General features: G+C 39.9%; 1 protein-coding gene across 10 annotated transcripts in view; it reads left to right on the forward strand.

Annotated features, from left to right (window-relative positions):
* Positions 1-15822, forward strand: part of TJP1 (tight junction protein 1) — a 251152-nt gene that overhangs the window by 131321 nt on the left and 104009 nt on the right. The window contains exon 1 of one of the 10 annotated variants that reach the window (XM_047735917.1): positions 4636-4754. The exons of 8 other annotated variants lie outside the window; for them this stretch is intronic. In XM_047735917.1, the coding sequence (XP_047591873.1) occupies positions 4665-4754 (90 nt within the window). In that variant the 5' untranslated portion in view covers positions 4636-4664. Of the gene's footprint in view, positions 1-4635; positions 4755-5390; positions 5929-15822 lie in introns of those variants that run through there. One more of the 10 variants, XM_047735920.1, reaches the window with a different exon arrangement.

A 15822-nucleotide genomic window follows, 5' to 3' on the forward strand; every position in this document is an offset into this window, starting at 1 on the left:
GGTGATAGGGAACTTCTGAAAAGCTTGTCATGAACTCATAGAATGAGATCTAAAGGGAGAGGTGGTCTCTAATGTGTGGGGTCCGGTAGAAAATGAAAATAGGGGACCCTTTGTTCAAAAAGCAAAAAAAAACTGCCATTAAAGTTATTTATAATTTTACCATTTATCTTTATATTAAGCAGTGCCAGTTTTAAAAGCAAAGATCAGAATATTTAACTTGTATGAGCAATCACTTAAATTACACTGTCTGTATTTTATGGCCTGTCCCTGGAGTTTGTCCCTTAAGCTGGCCAGAAGAGACAAACCCAGCTGGACTCAGAAAGGTAGGGAGGAGAGAAGACCCCATTCCTGGGGCAAACACCCCTGGGTCTGGTATAATTACATCTTACCCTCACAGGTCCCTGGGGGGCCCACTTGCCTTCTGAGCCTACTGGGACCCTCTTCTCACAAGCCACCTGACCTAAATGCCCAAGGTGAGGACAGGGTCTGGGGGAGTCAGGCTACAAGACTGCCGCTCCAGCCCATAGCAGACAGCAACTACCAAGGATCCTTAAGCCTCTACCCCTAGTAGCTTGGTACTCCAATGGAGGATAGGCAGGAGACTCACCCCCACCAAGATATATATGGCCTCCTGTCAGCCTGGGGCTCTTGCCCAGACCAAGGTGCTAAGGGTACACAAGCCTGACCTCAACCCTCTCCCAGATCTTTGTGAGGGCAGGGAGGGGGAGAGAGCACTGGCAGGGACTTCAGGAACCCTGGGAGTGAGTAGCTGAGAAGCCCTTCAGGGAGGCTAAAACAAACAGGATCACTTGTGAGCTAAGGTCCCCAGTGCATGCCCCTGTGTCCCATCACCTTCACTTACAAAACACAAATCCAAAGCAAAAACCGTTAAGATTCCAGACAGTGCTGCAGAGTACTAAAGCCCGTGTAGGGGGCCTTCTCAGCAGCTGCGCCAATTGCATACCATCAAAGGTAGCCTGGGTAGGGTCAGGGTTGCCACCTTGACCCTCAGCCTCACCTGCTGTTTTTTACATGGAAGACGTCAGAGGAAGCTTGAATTCTGAGATGTAGGTAGAATCCTTTGGCTGAGAAAGCATGAAAATGGTGGCGAGTTAGAACAAAGCTGATAGAGCCAGCCAGCTCCGGATATGGGGTTCAGAGCCCAGGGAGGGCAGAGGACAGAAGAAAAGCAGGTGCACAGGGTAGGTATATCATAGTTTGTCAGGAAGGGAAGGGAGTTTCCATTCCTTAATTTCTTTTTTCCTCTAGGAATCACTGCTTGGCCTTGGGGGGAGGTCTTTGAGGAATCCTTAGGAGAGTATAGAAGATGGGAAACAGGAGCTGGAGAGAAGGGGAGGCAAACTGCTCAGAGAGGAGTTAGAGGCTTGCCTTGCCAGTCTGGCTGGAGTCATGGATTCCATTGAATTATGGATCTAACAATTGGCCTGGTTGTGTGAAATTCAGGACCCGACAAAGAGAGAGCTCTGCCCTGCCCCAGTCAAGGGAAGCATGGCCTCACTCTTGTTTTAGGGAGGACTGTTCTTTATTTTGAACTGAATGAAAAATGACTTTTTAGTGTTTATATGTCCTTTTGAAAATGAAATGATGTTGGTGATAGTAACATTCTTTTGATATTTTTTTATTGTGGCAAAATGTACATAATATAAAGTCTACCATTTTAATCATCTCTAAGTGTATGAGTGTTTGTTTTTAAATGTCATTGCTTTGCAAAATAAGTGAAAAAGTTGGTAATCCTATAATGCATCCCTGAAGTGTTATGTTTTGTTTTGTTTGAAATTTTACTGGTCTGTGAAGTCTGGAAATTTTATGACCCTTAGAAAGCTGTTCTTTGTGTGAACTTGTTCTATGACTTTATTGGCAGAGGAAAACTCTGAAGCAATGTATAGAATTTTTTTTTAAAGATTTTATTTATTTATTTGGCACAGAGAGAGAGAGAGAGCACAAGCAGGAAGTGTAGCAGGCAGAGGGAGAGGGAGAAGCAGATGGGAACCCCAATCAGGGAGCCCAAGTCAGGGCTCGAGCCCAGGACCCTGGGATCATGATCTGAGCTGAAGGCAGATGCTTAACTTCCTGAGCCACCCAGGTGCCCCCAGTGTATAGAATTTTCAAAGACATGGCATAGAAGTACAGCTAGAATTACTTTTTTTTTTTTTTAATTTTATCTATTTATTTGACACAGAGAGAGAGACAGTGAGAGAGGGAATACAAGCAGGGGAAGTAGGAGAGGGAGAAGCAGGCTTCCTTCCGAGCAGAGAGCCCGCTCATGACCTGAGCCGAAGGCAGATCCCTAACGACTGAGCCACCCAGGCACCCCTAGGATTACTTTTGTTGAGGTGGTGGTAGTGGTTACAGTGCTTTGCTACAATTCTGTTTCTAGTATTTAGTATATCCTCTTCTGTGGCATTATCAAGGTTGTCTTGTGTTCTCATATGTCAGTGCTCATATGTCAGAATACTTTCCCTTTGCATTTCATATGTAAACTCACATCTCATACCAAAAGTAAATAGGCCTCAGTATAATTTTTCTTTTTTTTTTTTTTTTGGTAATGGAAACAAAATATACAAAGTAAAATGCAGGCATGAATATAGTTGTTCCTTTGGTCAAGGCTGTTGTAATAAATGGTTCTAGCTAAGATTTACAGCGGTTTTGTGCAGTTCTTTTTTTCATTCTGAGCCGCAGACACCAAAAATCCCACAGGAAGTTCTCTTTCTGAGTGTTGTGGTTTTTTAGTTTCCTGTTCAGTTTGCATTAGATGATCAGAAAAAACATAATCTGTGCAATCGAAAGAGGTTCTTGGTTAAACTTGATTGTTACTCTAAATGACAATCTCAAACTTGCTTGTATTTCTTCCCATGGATGAGTCTAGAGGAGCTATAACCACATTCACACCTGAACATTAAAGTTGTGGTATAACTTTTGTTGTTCCGTGGATAAACTCTCCATTGTTAAAGGGGCAACTACCTGAGATTATGCTCTATGCTTTCCACTACTTATCAGAGCATTTCCACAAAAATAAACCATTGGGATGAAGATGTGTTTTTAAGACTTGACAGTAGTGTTTTACTTTCATTTTTACAAGTGACAAAAACTTTCTCTTGCTACTCTAGAGAAAAGGAAACACATAAAACATGTTATACAGTTTACTTCAGATATTACAAATACCACTGAAAAAAATTTTTAGAGGGTACTATTATTCACTGAGATATTTTTACAAATGTAACTTTTAAAGCAAGGTATTCTCAAGGTAAAATTTTTTTTGCTTGATTTCAGTACGTCTTAAACCATGGCAAAAATAAAATAAACTAAAATTGTAATCAGATATACTAGATTTTTGGCAAATTGTTGTAATCAGGCATTTAAATGGTATACAGAAGACTTGATGAAAAGTGACAAATGAGAACAAAAGAGAAGTTTCGGTGCATTTTTAGGTATGTCTCTAGGTTTAGGTGCTATTAAAAACAGGATGCCTAGTTCTAGGCAGGTTATGCTGATTACATGCCTTAATATATGATAAAAGTAATAAACACATGAAAGGTTTCCAGTAATAAAGTAATAAAGACATGAAAACGCTCCACATTTTTTAAAAATAGTGCTGTTTCTGGGGCACCTGGGTGGCTCAGTGGGTTAAGGCCTCTGCCTTCGGCTCAGGTCATGATCCCAGGGTCCTGAGATAGAGCCCCACAATGGGCTCGCTGCTCAGCAGGAAGCCTGCTTCCTTCTCTCTCTCTCTCTCTGCCTGCCTCTCTACCTACTTGTGATCTCTGTCAAGTAAATAAATAAAATCTTTAAAAAAAACCAAACCAAACAAACAAAAAAAACAGTGCTTGTTCCTAAGGAGATTTTAATTGCAATTCTTTTTTTTTTTTAAGATTTTATTTATTTATTTGACACAGAGAGAGACAGCGAGAGAGAGGAAATACAAGCAGGGGCTGTGGGAGAGGGAGAAGCAGGCTCCCTGAGTAGGGAGCCTGATATGGGCCTTGATCCCAGGACCCTAGGATCATGACCTGAGCTGAAGGCAGACGCTTAACAACTGAGCCACCCAGGCACCCCTTAATTATAATTCTTAAAAGAATAAATAATACTTTGCCCCCAAACAAAAAAATTACACCATAAGTTTAAAACAAAAGTGACTTCAACCATTTCTATGGAGTAGGGGAGAGGAAAGAATAAGGGTTTGATTTGCGGAATGCTTTTTTCTAGGTCAGATAGCTTCAGTTGCAAAAGATATGAAAAGGTTACTTTGGGATCTTAATATATATTTATGTATGATATACAGGTGTTTCTTGGCTAAGAGAAGTTTGATCTTTCCATACAGTTGAGTTCCAAACAGAAAATCAATGTTTGAAATCTGGTGTTTATGCCTTATCCCCCTTTCTTGTGTACCTTTTGTGGCACTAGGTTAGGTACTAATTTAAAAATGTTATTTATTGTTACGAAGAATTTCTGACATTTGTGGAGAGCTTTACATTTTACAAAGTGAGTAATAATGAGGCTGGAAATGGTTTCTTAGGTATTTGGCGTTTAGCAAGTCAGTCAGCATTGTGGGAAGTGTTTGCAGAAACTGATTAAATTTGGACCATGGGCTCCAAGTCTTTAACCTCCTTTTCTGCCCGGATGTGAGCTGGAGACTGGCTTCAGAAATGGAAGGCCCCCTCAGCCCTTCACTCACCACCAGGAACTGCAGCATTTTGGTTGCCAAAAATATACTTTGGAAATCCCTGCGTACAGAGGTGGGAGAGACTTTGGATGTATCTTGAGGCCTAATGTGGGTGGACCAAGATATCACAGTTCTCTTGGGTCTTTCCCAGTCTGCTTGCCCAGGAGTGCCCACGACCTTAACAATTCTAGTTTTAGCTCCATCGGTTTGTCGAGAATGAGAGCAATCATTTCGATCCTATTAGGAGCGTTTTAGAGATGAAAGCCAGGACTTGCTTTACATAAAAACGCATTCTGCTTTCAGTGGGAAAGCAAGGCCCAGGCATGTGGTGACAGCTGTGACCATCGATATTCACGACGTTAAGGAAACTATTGTCAAGAAAGGTGCCAGCCTTTCCAGCAGCCCTTCTGCGCGGGGTCTGATCAGTCGTGGTTTGAGGAGCCAAGTGGACAAGTCTCTGCTAGAAATCGAAAAAGCTTTGGTACACAGGGGCTTGCTTCTCGGGGACGATTTCTGCTGGACCTTTGATAAAAACAAACAGGAAGACTCGCCTGCCAGCGGAAACTGTCCACCAAGTACTTCGGAAACTGGGCTTTTCCTTCCGCGACTGGGGTCGGACCTCGGGAGGAAGCGGCTCCGCCCCCGTCGTGGCCCCACCCCCATCGTGGCCCCACCCCCCGCCCAGCCGGGCATGCTCAGTGGGCCGGGCCGGGCCGGCAGGTTTGCGTGGCCTCCCGCAGTTGCCGGCGCCGGCTCAGCCTGTGGGCGCTGGGTCCTTTCCCCGCGGCTGGGTCCTTTCCCTGCGGCTGCTCCAGGGAAGTTACGTGCGGAAGCCGGCTTCTGAGGAGCCACCGGGCGGACTGCGGGGACGGCCGGACGCCCCCGGAGCTAGCCAGTGGCGAGCGGGCGGGGCCGCCGTGTTCGGGCTGCGAGAGCTTTGGGAGGCCGAGCGAGTGGCCGCACTTGGAGGGAGGCGCCGACCGGGCGCGCCCCGCGGAGAAGACCCGGGCGGGGCGGGCGGGGCGGGCGGGGGGGCGCTTCCCGGACTTTTGTCCGAGTTGAGTCCCCTCCCCGTGGGCCGGGCCTCTGCGGCCGCCCCCGCCCCCAACACCGCTCGCTCCGGGGAGATGTTTATCTGGTCTGTGGCGTGAGGAGCCGGCGGGTTGGTGGCTTGGAGTTTTGGGTCCGAGGAACCTCGCGCGGCGCTGGAGAGAGACAAGATGTCCGCCAGGGCCGCGGCCGCCAAGGTGAGCGTCTCCGAGGCCGTCAGTGCCGATCCCGAGCGAACGCGGCCGCCCGACCTCGTCGGGCCCGCGCTCCGCGATCCTCCCCGCGTGCTACTGCCCAGGCTGTAGCCTGTGGGCCGGGCTGGCTGTGGCCGTGGGCTGCTTGGAGCCCCGCGGGCGGGGACCCAGGAGGGGGCGGCAGGCGCGCAGGGCAGCGGTCCCGGGCAGGTGCATCGCAGCCGGCGTCGGTGCCTGGCTCCGGCTCGCGGCGGGCGGCGACGCGCAACAGGTCCGGCGCCGGCAAACTCGGCGGCAGCAGTGGGTTCTGCCGACACTCAGGGCGAGACTTCGGCGGGCGGGAGGTCGGGGTTTGGGGTGCCACCTCCAGCAAGCAGGTAGCTGCAGTCTTTGGAGGAGTGGTTGGTCACCGGCGAAACCGTGTGGTTTCGATCTGATGTCACTTTCCGTGGTATGCGCGCGCCAGTGATAAGACATTGAGGCAGCAGAACACTCAGTGTTTTGTGTGTAGCAGGTCGGAATTTTTTTTCCACACTGTGTAATTTACTTAAGGTAGCATTGAAAAAGTGAACCAACCCCTTACCACTTCTTAGAGTTTAATTTGAATTAAACTTTCAGAAGTAACACAAAATACTCCTACAAATGGACAATGAGATGAAGTCTAAAAAATAAAATTAAGAAAGACTTGTGGGTGTAGCAAAAAGTAACACTTTTTTCCTATCAGTTTTTACATGTGCTCTGAAGTCCTAGGACATTTTTCTCAGTGCTGTGAAACTAACTTGTATGTTACTTCAAAAAGCTGAGGTTCGTAAACTCAGTTAAAATCCCCCTTTCCCTTTCTACATTTAGTCTTTCTCATCATACAGTAAGTAGTACCTGCTCTTTTTAACAATTACAGGCATACAGAAATGTGAAGAGTAAAAATCCTTTTGGAAAATTAGTTCATTACTTCAAACAGTATCGAAGTACATAAGAAGGTAGTCGTTTTATGTATTTATTTTTTGCTGGAAATGTATATTCATAGCATCTGGAACAGGGAGGACCTTGTTTTCTGGGAGGCGGAAATTAGCAGTTACATTTAGTACTGAATATATATATATTTTTAAGGAGTATAGTATTCGTTCTTTAAGAAAATTTTAATTTGTACCTTTTTGACCTTACGTTGATGAAGAACAATCTAGAGATAAAATTTGAGCCGAGTGACTTAGAATAAAAAACAAAATTTTGCTTAGATTTTTAAGTAAGTTCGCGTTACTTAACCTTTAAGGGAGTTTCCTCTCGGAGGAGGAAAGGCTTTGTTTCTATATTACACATAGTGTCACTTTGTTCCTGAGGTGTGATCTCTGGTACTTGATATCCAAGACAACACACTTCTTTTTACAATTATTATTATTATTATTACTATTTTATTATTTTTGTAATTAAAATAACTCTACATGAGGAAAATAAGACAACATACCCTTAAAAAGATTATTTGAAGTATGGAGAGAGGTTCAGTTTTCAGTGGATTGTTAGAGTAAGATTTAGAAGAAACAATACTTTCCTTCCTGAATTATGGGATTGATAATGGCATTTTGAAAAGCATCAGTATTTAAATATTACATTGTAGGGACGTGTATTCATAAATATTTATGAGTAAAACATGAGTTGAAAGCTTATTTTGTTTAAATGCTGTATTATGAGCTTACCACAAAGTCTTCTGTAGAACAAGGCAGGCAGGCCATAAAAAAAATAGGTGAAGTGAAAGAATATTCAGCCTTTTCTTTAAGTCACATTTAATATCTTGAGGTGACTGAAGTGCTTACTACAAGCCCGACTGTGTACTTAATACTTTACACGTGATACTTGTGTTCCCCTACCCTAACCCTCAGCTTAGAAAAAAAACAAAAAGAAGACATTAATTTTGCAGCTTGCTCTTTTGTTTTAGCAGAGGAGTTGTAGATCAACTCTCTAAGCCAATTATGTGTGGTTCTGTATTCTTTGTAGTAGTTGAGCAGTCTGTTATCCTAAGAATATGCTGCAGATCATCATTGCCTTATTGACATTTAACTTGCTTTCAGGATTTTGCTATTGTAATAGGTAGCTTTATATTTATATCTGTGCATCAGTATAGTGTGTTATGTCTTTAAAAATGGAGTTTTGGGGTCCAAGGGTATGTGCATTTAAAATTCTAATAAATTCCACTAAGTTTTTCTCCAAAAAGAGCATGCCTAGGAATAAATACAACATTTGTTGGTAAATTACATGTTATTTTAAAGGACATAAAACCTGAATAAATTAGATGAGGGAGATGGGGAGAGTCAGTATTGTAGAATATACTAGTTTCCCCAAGTCGATATACACACATACATATATGTAATATAATTCCAAATAGAATTTCAGTGGTATTGTAGAAAACTTGGCATATAATGAGAAAGTTTATCTGGTAAAATAAATGAATGATAGCCATGAAATTTTGGATAAAGTAGGCCCTCCTTGAAAACCTAATGTGTTATAAATTCAGAGTAATTTAAAGCAGTCTGTCAGCTCAGGAATAGACAGTAGAACTACAGAATCCAGGAACAGTATTGTATTTGAGTTTTTAGTGATTATCATCATCAACATTTAATGTGTTGGGTATTGTTCTAAATGCTTAACATGAATTAACTGATTTAATTCTTATAGTAACCCTATGAAGTGAACATTACTATTACCCCTACTTTATGGATGAGGAAGTTGAAACACATAAAATAATTTGCCTAAATTCACTTAGCGAGAGAGAAAAATTAGGAATTTATTATAAAAATTGGGGAAAGGATGGGTTATTTTTACCAAGTGCTGGGACTATTGGTTATCCTTTTTTTAATGGTAGTTTCCTGCTTTAAACCATAGGCCAAAAAAAAAAAAAAAACCAAATGTTTGAATAAGAGCAAATAAATTAGATCATAAAATACTAGGAGAAAGTGTAGGAAACTTTTTAAAAAAATACACCTGAGCTGGAAAAGGCCTCTTTGTATGTGATGTTAACTTAGGAAATAATTAAAGGAAAAGGTTTTTGTATGTGTAGTATACATGAATTGCAAACAGAATTGCTAGTGCGCCTGATAATAAAATTCTAGAGTTGAAAACAGGAATTTGAGGGTAGTTCTTTGTCTCACCAAGGAATTAATTATGTAAGAAAATGGTGTGAATAATTATTAGGAACATTTCCTATTGGTTGAATCACAGAAAGTGGCTGAAGGAAGTTGTAGTGTCTTCTGGATTTTCAAGCTGTTTCACTTTGGAGGAAGCAATAAAATTTAAGATTGTACTATCATAAATGCTTACTAGATTTTGCTGCTTAAATGTTTCCATTATGTTTCAGGAGCAGTATTTTTTTTTTTTCTTATAGTAATCTCTAAAATTATAGCATAATGAAGTATAAAAATAATTTACATCACTTCTTAGGAACTGATTTATTATATCAAGTGAGGTACAATGTACTTTTCTTTATTTTTAATTTATTTTTATTTGCTTATGTATTTTAAAAAGCTGGGTGTACACTTGAACTCAGGGCTTGAACTCACAACCCCGAGATTGAAACCTGAGCTGAAATCAAGGGTTGAACACTAAAATGACTAAGCCACCCAGGCGCCCTTGGACTTTTCTTAATAGCTGAACATTTGAAAGTTAAGAACTGTAGAAAATTAGTCTTTACAGGTAGGATTTGTGTCCTTTATGGCTGGTACAATGTAGTTTTAGTTTTGGTACTTACTGACCAGTGCATATTTGCCACATATTGCTTTAGAAGTAAAGGAAAAACTCACTGGACTTTATGAGAATTCAAATGATTGTGTCTGCCAACTTTTAATGAGCTTCACTGTAGTAATATTTTTCTGGATGTGCTAATAAGTTTATACATTACTTATTTTTCACTAGGAATATTTTTACATTTACAATATTAAAGGCAAGAGGCTTTTATGTTAGCATTTTTTAAATAACTTTTTTATTTTTTTATGTTAGCATTTTAGATATTTATGGTTAAAACTGTAATTTATGTTCTTGATCATCCTGACTGTATTTACAACTCTTTTTTTTTTTTTTTTAAAGATTTTATTTATTTATTTGACAGAGAGAGATCACAAGTAGACGGAGAGGAAGGCAGAGAGAGAGAGAGGGAAGCAGGCTTCTTGCTGAGCAGAGAGCCCGATGTGGGACTCGATCCCAGGACCCTGAGATCATGACCTGAGCCGAAGGCAGCGGCTTAACCCACTGAGCCACCCAGGCGCCCCTGTATTTACAACTCTTAAGTTTATTTTAGGACCGCTCTGTAAGAGAGCTACTTTTCAAATCATACGTGCCTTTTCTCTCAGATTGTGCAATGACATAAACTCCACTACTGTTATAGGGACCCCCCCTTTTTTTTTTAAGATACCAATGTTTTCATGTTAATATCTTAAACCTTTATTTTATATTTGTGAAGGACTCATCTCAGGGTCATGAGATGGAGCCCTACATGAGGCTTTGGCTCACCAGGGTATCTGCTTGAGGTTCTCTCTTTACCTCCCCAAATAAACAAATAAATAAAATCTTTAAAAAAAAAAAAAAAGACTCATGCTGCTCATTGATTACTATCAGTAAGTGATAGAGAAGGTCAACCATCCACAACCACCAAATAATGAGTTTGAGACCAATCTGTGGCATTGATGGGTGTAATGCTGGGACTGTTCCTTGTTTGGTTTGAAGGAAAAAGATTACAGTAGTTTCAGTCACTTTTTTCAATCCTGGAAACAATGTACTGGCTTTGACTTTTACTTGGTCTTTAATCTTTTTTTCTATTTAGAGACCAAATGTAAACTCTGTACAGTTCTAAGAATAAAACAGTATAAATAAGACAGATTACCATGCTGCTAAGGAAAAGGTCTTAAAAAATGATTTTGGTGAAAATTTGGAAATGTGATCCCGTTTCTTGACATAACCCTGACTGGTTAAAGTTCAGTCTACTGAAAGACCATTAGTCTAGCTGTAAATTCGTGTAAATTCGTGTATGGGACAGACTACCCATCCCTGACTGCTCTTTCTAGGCTCGTGGACACACACATGCACTTGGTATCCAGTACTGACTGAGCATGGTGGCTGAAGACAGGCTAGTGGAATGAGCAGTTATTTTTTTATTAGTAGAGTTTCTGATTAAATGTTAAATGAGACTAAGAGAAAGTTGTTGACGACTGGTATATTTCTGAAATACTTGACTGGAACTTGCTTTGCATCTCTGAATTTTGAAAGGCAGTCTTGAAAAACCTTTCTAGTTTAACAGCTTTTAATCTGGTAGGAAGAGGGAGACATTAGAATAGTTTACTGAGGGTTTGTTTCTTCATTTGTTTATTATAGTGTACTTGGTTTTAAATTTCATCTAAAACTGCTAAGTTTCAGAACAGTGTTTCCAGTATAAGGCAGCAATAAATATCGCCCTTTCGGTATCTCTGACCTAGAGCGCTTCTTTATTTATTTATTGTAGAGAAGAGTAGCTTCAGGTTGCTCCTTTATGGGTTAGCCAGGTGCTTTATTTCCATTCCTTCTGAAACAGATGAATTCTTAATAATAAGAGTGCAGTGAGTATAGGAGTAGGGAATTTTATTTTATAGCTTAAAAATGAATGAAAATAATAGATTCTTGTGTGATAAACTATATCACAGAAACACTGCTTTAGAACAAAAGACCCGTGTTGCCAGAATTCATACCATAAAACATACCATTTGAGACTTAATAACAAAGCCCTGACTGTTATATATGTAGTTTTAAATCCTGAGTCTCAGATGGCCCTTAACTTTGGATAGATCAAAAGATAAGTTTTTTTAGTTTGCCTTGTAGGTTTGTATCAGAACAACCTAGTAACTCTTTCGTGCAAGTGAAATGCTGAGAATTGAATTGACTGATGAATGACCTCAGTCGTTCTAGTTTATTGTGCCCAGAAGGGATATGAACACAGGAGTTAATACTATTTTAGATGGATACTAATTAAGAACATAAGGTTAGCTTATGCTTCTTTTAATTAAAAAAAAATTTTTTATTTGCTGAAATACGGTTTTCATTTTTTTAAATAGTATACATTCCCCAGGATTGAAAGTTCATCATTTTTTCTTGGTTATCTTAGCAATTTTCACTCTTTTGGAATTGTCACTAGTAATCTTTGGGGTTGGTACAATTTCTGATGACTGAATTAAACATAATTCAATTACCTCTCACTTCAGTTCATAATTATAGGATTTCAGTGATAGCTAATTTTTTTGTTGTTAACCCAAGAAACATTGATTGAATACCTTTTGTTTTGGATCCCTGTCTTCTAGAAGCTTATAGTTTCCAACTGCTTTATTCTGTAATAATCAGTTATGAAATTGTAATACAGTTTTACATTGTTTACCCATAAAAAATATGATCGCATTTATGGTCATCTTATAATAACACAATATCCCGTGTGCTTTTTTGGTTGGGGAAGGTGGCAGAGTCATATCTAGAGCCTGGGCTTGCTGTAACACATGAGTTTCAGTATTTTTCTTTGTTAATTTTTAAAAAATGTTTTAATCAAATCTGGATACATCTATGTAAGTATTGTATGCATCTTTGGTAAAAGTATCTCAAAGGGAGAAAAAGGTTAAGAATTATAGTCAGAATTTACTTACAACTCATTGAGAATGCTGACATGGAAAATGCACGGTATGCTAGCTGTTACTGTTATATTTAGAGTCTGACAAGCTGTGAAATATGGAACAATTTGAGTTTTTGAAACTTTATTTCACATTCAACAGATATTTATTGGGAAGCTAGCATGTGCCAAATCCTGTTGAAGATGCTTGAGATAGAACATTGAACATATCTCTGTATTTATAGAGCATTTTAACGGTGTGAGCAGAGAGCAACAAAGAAAATACTGTACGTGATGATAAGTTCTAGAATTCCTAACGTGCCATTTCTGGATCATAGCCTCTTTCTCCCAAAGATTATAACTATCTTGTCTTCTGTGGTACTCATTTTCTAGCTTTTCTTTATAATTTACCACTTAATTATGCATTCCTTGAACACTGTAGTTTTGCCTGTGAGCTGTACACAAACAGAATCTTCCAGTGTGTATGGCTTCTTTTGCTCAGCATTGCTTTTGTGAGATGTGGATAACTAGTTCATAGTTTTCATTGTATTCGTGGATCAAATTCATAGTAATCCATTGTATGAGGACTTAACTACCAAACTGGCTTCAGAGGGAAAAAAAAGTTTGAAGTAGATTTTTGTGTTTGGTTGTTCTTGTTTTTGTTTTTGTTTTTAGAAAAATATTGTATTCCCCTGTCTTTGGGCAAGAATTAGATCAGCCTAGATTAGCCTGTCACTGGAGCATAACAACTGTGTGAAATATAGAAAGCTGCTTTTGGTATTCATATGATGTTCACCTCAAAAAGTCAAAAGTCAAAACTAAAGTTTCGTTTTGAGGGTATTTTATGACAAAGGTCTTAAAATTCATCATCTTAAAGTATATTTTAGTAGGTACCCGTTTACCTAACTCTGATCAGGCCAATAAAAGCCACAATCAGGTATGCTTTGGACAAAACAAGTAAAACAGGCCAGCTTTTCAAAGTATAATTGTAGGAAATCTTTTTCATGGTGTCATGTAAAGGAACTTTGGAAGATTTATTTACTGGTTGTTTTTAACAGTGATACATGTTGAAGTATCTGATCAAACGAATTTATACCAACCCTTATTTTTCTGCTGTGTTGTCTATAAAACCAGAAGACAGCGGCCGTGCAAGTAGATTTACATGTATTGTCAATATGAGAAATGCGTGTCAATAATAAATAGCCCCCTAATATTGAGCATTGATTCTGTGACAAGTACTCAGTTACGTCTTTTGTGTGCATTATTTCATTTAATCTTAACAACCCTGTTAGGTACTACTATCACTTCTATTTTAAATGTGAGGTTGCTTGATGCTTTATCTTGCTTATATGCTTTGTAATTCATACATGCACATGCTTATGCATAAGTTCGTGTGTTCTAAAAGAGTGTCACAGAGGTGAGTGTGGAATGGTGTTAGGTGGGTTTTAGACCAGGTAGATAGCATGAATCATGAAAGTCGGGAGACAACAAGGCACTGCGGCAGTCAGAGAATGCAAGCTGATCTGAAGGAAGTAGCTGTTGCTCAGCTCTAGCTGGTTGTTGGCATAGAAGGAGGCAAGGCAGGCCAGATCTTCCAGTTTTGGTTTTTTTTTTTAAGATTTTATTTATTTATTTGTCATAGAGAGAGAAGCGAGAGCGAGCACAGGCAGACAGAGTGGCAGGCAGAGGCAGAGGGAGAAGCAGGCTCCCCGCCAAGCAAGGAGCCCGATGCGGGACTCGATCCCAGGACGCTGGGATCATGACCTGAGCCGAAGGCAGCTGCTTAACCAACTGAGCCACCCAGGCGTCCCAGATCTTCCAGTTTTTTTAAAACAGGTTGTAAATCTGGATTTTTGTGTAAATTATCTTGACTTAAATATCATCAGCTGATGTCATTTTTTATGCCTTTTTGCTGTGAGATATAGTACCTATGTGAAAGTCTATAAAGCACATGTGCATTAATAAATTATTATAACATGAACACCCGTGTAAACACCATACAGGTCAAGGAATAAAACATTTCCAGCTTCTCAGAAGCTTCCCACCTTGCCTGTTCCTAATAATATTACCCTAGTAAGGTAGCCATTGTCTTGACCATAAGATCCATATGTTGTGATCTGCTTTAAGGCACATCACTGTTTTTTTTTTTAAGATTTTATTTATTTATTTTACAGACAGAGATCACAAGTAGGCAGAGGCAGGCAGAGAGAGATAGGAGGAAGCAGGCTTCCCTGTCGAGCAGAGAGCCCCATGTGGGGCTTGATCCCAGGACCCTGAGATCATGACCCGAGCCGAAGGCAGAGGCTTTAACACACTGAGCCACCCAGACGCCCCCACATCACTGTTTTGACTTTATGTTTTTAAGATTCTTATATTGTTGTGTATGAATTTATTCATCCTCATTGCTGTATAGTGTTCTATTGCATGAATATACCAGTTTATTCCTTCTGCTACTAATGGACATTTGGGTTATTTCCTAATTTGGGCTGTTAAGAGTAATGCTTCCATAAACACTTGTACATTTCTCTTGGTGAACACACACATATTTCTCTAAGATATGTATTTAGGGTTGGAATTGCTGCTGGATTATTTAGTGTATCTTCAATTTTAGTAATTGAAATAGTAATTGAATAATGTGTTTTCCAAAGAGGTTGTACCAGTTTACAATCTTCATCATCAGTGAATGAGGGTTCCTTTTGCTTTGTGTTTTCACCAGTACTTGGTGTTATTAGAAACTTTAATTTTAGCCCTTCTGGTGGGTCTTTAGTACATATAGTCTCATTGTAGTTTTAATTTGTATTTCTTTGACTAGGTGCCATTGAGCAACTTTTCATGTTTATAGTCTGTCTGTTCAAGTATACTTTTCTGTGGGACTTTTTCTTATTGATTTGCTTTATATTTTTGAATAAAAGTCAGTTGATCACATGTATTTTAGATCTGTTTTCCAAAAATGATGGTTCTCTCTTAATGGTCCTTTCATGAATAACAGTTCTTAATTTGAATGTGGTTTGAGGGTTGTGGCACAGGGAAAGGCCAGCAAAAAAAAAAAGTTTCAAGAGAGAGACCTGGTAGGTGGCCAGATCCTATGTAGAGAGAGTCCAAGTAAAATAGGGACTGGAAAGGTTATCCTTGAATAACTCTAAGTTGCTTTATATATGAGTTTAGGCTCTGGAATCTGAATCTCAAGTCTACCACTTGATAGCTGTTTTCTCATCCATGAAATGCAGATAATGATGACAGTACCCATCTCAGGGTGGTTGTGCACCCTGCACAGTGCCCAGCACATAGTTAGCCGT

Source organism: Lutra lutra, chromosome 7 (genome assembly GCF_902655055.1).
Source record: "Lutra lutra chromosome 7, mLutLut1.2, whole genome shotgun sequence".
Lineage (NCBI taxonomy): Eukaryota > Metazoa > Chordata > Mammalia > Carnivora > Mustelidae > Lutra > Lutra lutra.